The 4,497-nt window shown below is 40.7% G+C and overlaps 1 protein-coding gene across 1 annotated transcript in view; it reads right to left on the bottom strand.

Moving 5' to 3' along the window:
- The window catches only part of CLCA2 (chloride channel accessory 2), a 37,646-nt gene that overhangs the window by 11,915 nt on the left and 21,234 nt on the right, over window positions 1-4,497 (bottom strand). Inside the window, exon 10 of the mRNA XM_008590145.1 lies at window positions 2,724-2,948. Coding sequence (XP_008588367.1) covers window positions 2,724-2,948 — 225 coding nt within the window. The remainder of the gene's footprint in view (window positions 1-2,723; window positions 2,949-4,497) is intronic.

The following is a 4,497-nucleotide window of genomic DNA, read 5'->3' as shown; positions in this document are numbered from 1 at the left end:
CTGTGTCCCACAATCAGCCAATCCAAATTAGCAGGACAGCATCCCTCATTTACAAAAGAGGCCCTGAATGGGAACCTGGGAGGGAAAAGGGTGGGAATTTAGGCTGTATAAGGGGGTCTTTTCCTTTGTTCTGGGAGACACTGATCTAGGAGTCTTTTCTCCCAGTGCTCTCCTTGCTTGCAAGCAATATAGTGCTGTAACATCAAAAAGAGCTGTCAACTATTAAAAGAGCTATAAAACCAACGTTGGACTTGGATTTCACTGTGCAAGCACCTCACAACATTGTCTATTTAACTGCCTGGGAGAAACCTTCAAAAGAAAGTCTTGAAAGAAAAAGGCTAAAGCTACAATGGAGGAAAAACTTGTTCTTTTAATTAAGCTATCCATTTATTGCTTTTTTCTTGACTCCTGATGTTACTCATTATTAAACCCCAGAAGTAACAGGTGGAGCACAGCAGAGCAGGGGAAGAACAGAGAGAAACAACGGGTTAAGGTGTGACCCGGGGTGCAGAGGTAAGAGGCCACCACCCCCTATCCAGGCTTCTTCACTGCGATTCATGTGCTTTGACCAATTTTCCACTGTAGTCACAATTCAAGCATCAAGATCATCTACCTATTCTTGTTATGGAATCATAACATTAGTAACAGCAGCATGGCAGGAACCTCCACATCAAAAAGTTCTCCTTGGGTATAGTAAGAGTTCTGACACAGGGCACCCAATACAGACTAAGAAGTCAGGCAGAAAGAGCAAGTAGGTAAAGTGTTAAAGTGTCCCTTGTGCACAGGTGTGAAAAGAACATGGTGGTTTGGAGAGAAGTTCAGTAGGAACAGAGCGCAGGGTGTTTGAGAAAAGGGTGAAGAGATAAGCTTGGGCAGAAAACAAAACGTGAAGGGCCTAGTCTGTAACGGTAACCATTTGGATTTCATTCTGAAACCACAAAGAGTTTTGGACAGGAGACAGTTGATAAGATTTGTGCTTCGGAAGGGTCACTGGGAGAGAGGTGAAGAATGGATGGGAGGGATGCCAGGTAAGAGGCTGTCAGCAGTGACGTGGGCAGTGAATTCAGACAAAACAAGTGTGGATCCGATCGATTTACAAGTCTGCTTAGAACCTTTAGTGGTTCCCTTTCACTTTCAGGATTCAAGCCCCCACACCCTTTACTGTTCTGCAAAGCCCTTGCTGTCATGGCTCTTGTCTCCAGCCTCATCACTCCCCTCTTCTTTCTTTGCCTTTATCCCCACCGTACATGCTACTCTGTAGCTCGTCCATACTGAACGGCTCACAGTTCTATGAACAGCCCTGTTCTTTGTTTCTGAGCCTTTCTATGTGCTGTTTCCTCTGGCCCTTATCCCCCTCATTTTCTTTGGATATCTTCACTTCCAAGAAGCATTCTCTCTCCAGCCTTCCTGTATGCTCTGATTGTACCCTGCTGACATGGGTTGAATGATTCCCCCAAAGTTTCATGCATTGGAAAAGTGATCCCCACTGTGACAGTGTTATGAGCATAGGAAGTCCTATTATGGTAATTGAAATGTGGGGCACTTATGAGGTGATTAGATCGTAAGGACTTGATGGAATTTGGATGTGTTGTCCCCTCCATAACTCATGTGGAGATTTGATCTCCAATGTGGCACGGTTGGAAACTGATCGAGTCATGGGGGCGGATCCCTCATGAATGGATTAATGCTCTCCCTGGGGGAGGGGGGATTAATGAGTGAGTTCTCGCTCTTTTAGTTCCCATGAGAGCTCGTTGCTTAAAAAGACCCTGGCACCTTCTCTCTCTCTCTCTTGCTTCCTCTCGCCATGTGATCTGCTTGTACAGCCAGATGCAGCTGTCCCAGAATTGTAAGCCAAATAAACCTCTTTTCCTTATAAATTACCCAGTCTCAGGTATTTCTGTTATAGCAACACAAAACGGAATAATACAGGACTGTACCTTTGTAAATGGATTAACCCATTCTTGGAGTAGTGGGTGTGGTTCTGATGGTTTTATAAGGAGAGTCAGTGAGAAGCTTCACTCTCTCTCTTGCTCAGCCATTTTGGCATGTGATACCCCACACTGCTGTAGAGCCACCACCCACAGCAAGGCCCTCCTCACCAGATGTGTTCCCTGGACTTTTGACCTTGTTATTATAACACCATGCTCTATCCAACTGAGCCAGCTGGCCAGCCCTTCCCCAGACTTTGGATTTCCCAGCCTCTGGAAGTATAAGAAATAATTTTTTATTTCTTTATAAATCACCCAGTTTCAGGTATTTTGTTATAAGCAACAGAGATGGACTAATACTCCTGTGCTTACTGCTATCATGGCATTTTATTGTAAAGTACCTATAACAAGACCCAGCACATAGTAGGTGCTCAAAAACATATGTAATTCATATTATAAATTCTAGGTAGAGATTTTTTTTCTTAAGCATATAGACAAGTATGTCTATACAGATTACATAAAGAAAGAGGTAGGCTAGAAAAAAAATTATATTACTAGCAGAAATCCTAATTTCCGCCGTTGAAGTGAGAAGCCTTTGGTATCCAATATTTAAAGTTTTGAACATATCTTAGTTGTTACTCTTAAGTTTTTAATATGTAAAAAATGCTTTCATAAATTTAAAGTTTTGATACATCATAACAAAATTTTCTTTACACAATGCATTTAATCATGGGATTCAATTGAAAGTCATACCCTTGGCTAAATGTTGTCATTATACAAGCTCACAACACCTACCTTAGCAGTTCCTGGAATCCAAAGCCTAGCTGTCCGAAAAGCTAGATTGGTGATAAAATCACTTGTGTAGTATTTTCTTCCATTAGGATCAAATAATACAATCTCAGGAGGATCACTGGTCTGCCATGTGACTAGAAAGACAGTGTCATTGCCCACACTGTTGTCCACAGTCACAGCGTTTTTTAATTGATGGTGAGACTTAACATTTTCACCCATACTTTCAAGCTGTTAAAGAGAATATATATATGTGAAAGTTTCTAGTGTAGGCATAATCATTCCATCTCTTTCTTTACTTTTATGACAAAGAGGAATTCACAAAAATAAAAATCACTTAATTATGACATGGGCTACAATTACAGAAATAATTTTTCATATACAAACACGTTACCAAAGCAAAATACTTTATATTATATAAGTAGGTTTAAAATATTTTATTATAGTTAATGTGAGTGTCACTTCATCATTCTTTATCAAGAGATTTCAGCTGTTCTCATATTATTTCATCCAAACCAACATTGGCCTCAGATCGGCAATTTTAACAACTAGCTTTTCAAAATTTTTATTTGTGAATGTGCTTAAATTGTTTTAATTTGTATATAATCTGTCTGGCTACTTTTACATATTTTAATAGGAAATTTAAAAAATGGGTTTTGGGCCGGCCCCGTGGCTCACCCGGCAGAGTGTGGAGCTGGTAGCGCTGAGGCCGCAGGTTCGGATCCTATATAGGGATGGCCGGTGCACTCACTGGCTGAGCATGGTGCAGATGACACCGTGCCGAGGGTTGCGATCTCCTTACCGGTCAAAAAAAAAAATGGGTTTTGGACAGGTTTTGGTACATTTAAAAAAATCATTTAGCCATTTACTATAAGTTGTGTGTGTTTGTGCATGTGTGTGTAACATGCAGAGTGCCTACATATGCCTGGCATTGTGTTAAACGCTTCACATATATTATCTCCTTATGAAAACCTTCTATTGTTATCCACATTTTACAGATGTGAAAAGACTTAGGTTTAGAGAAGTAATTTGTCCAACGTTACCTAGCAAGGAAGCAGAACTGGGATAAAACCCAGGCGGGCTGATATCAGAGCCCCTGCATTTAATCACTGTGTGTTCTCAATGTATACAAGTCTATAAATGACTTTGAAAATTTATATTCATTAAACAAACACATGAGTAACACTGAAAAATTGCTCAAACCTGGAAAGCACATAAAATTATACTGGTGGATGACAGCAAGGACATTGCAGATTATTTGTTCAAATTAATTTAACATGTGTTTGTGGACAGCTGGCTACTGTGCCTCATTCTGTGCTGGGCCTGTGGCTGTTGAAGGGGATAAATATTGAGACATAGATCCTGCTCTCAGCCTAGTGGGGCTAATGACATACAAACCACCAACGACAGACGGCCAAGTCCAGGAATGCTAAGGCTAATGTGAGCCCATATGAATAATATTTTATGTTAAATTTGTTCTTTACTTTTTTAAACAATTGTTTTTATTCCATATTATTAAAGAGGAAAGCACAGGGCATAAAGATTATTAAGAATTATCAGAAGAGCTGATTGTAATCTAATCTGTAACATACATTATCATTTATAATTCACTTTTTTTTTTTTTTTTGTCTTTTTTACTGACCAGTAACAGGATTGCAACACTCGGTGTCGCGCCCGTACCGGGGACCGGCAACGGGATCGCAACCTTCAGTGTTGCGCCTGCACCGCGCTCAGCCAGTGAGTGGGAACCAGTCTCCACATGGGATCCGGTCTCCACATG

The sequence above is a fragment of the Galeopterus variegatus genome, unplaced genomic scaffold, assembly GCF_000696425.1.
Source record: "Galeopterus variegatus unplaced genomic scaffold, G_variegatus-3.0.2 Scaffold5869, whole genome shotgun sequence".
Lineage (NCBI taxonomy): Eukaryota > Metazoa > Chordata > Mammalia > Dermoptera > Cynocephalidae > Galeopterus > Galeopterus variegatus.
Note: the sequence above shows the minus strand (reverse complement) of the source record. Positions and strands in the feature narration are given on the sequence as shown.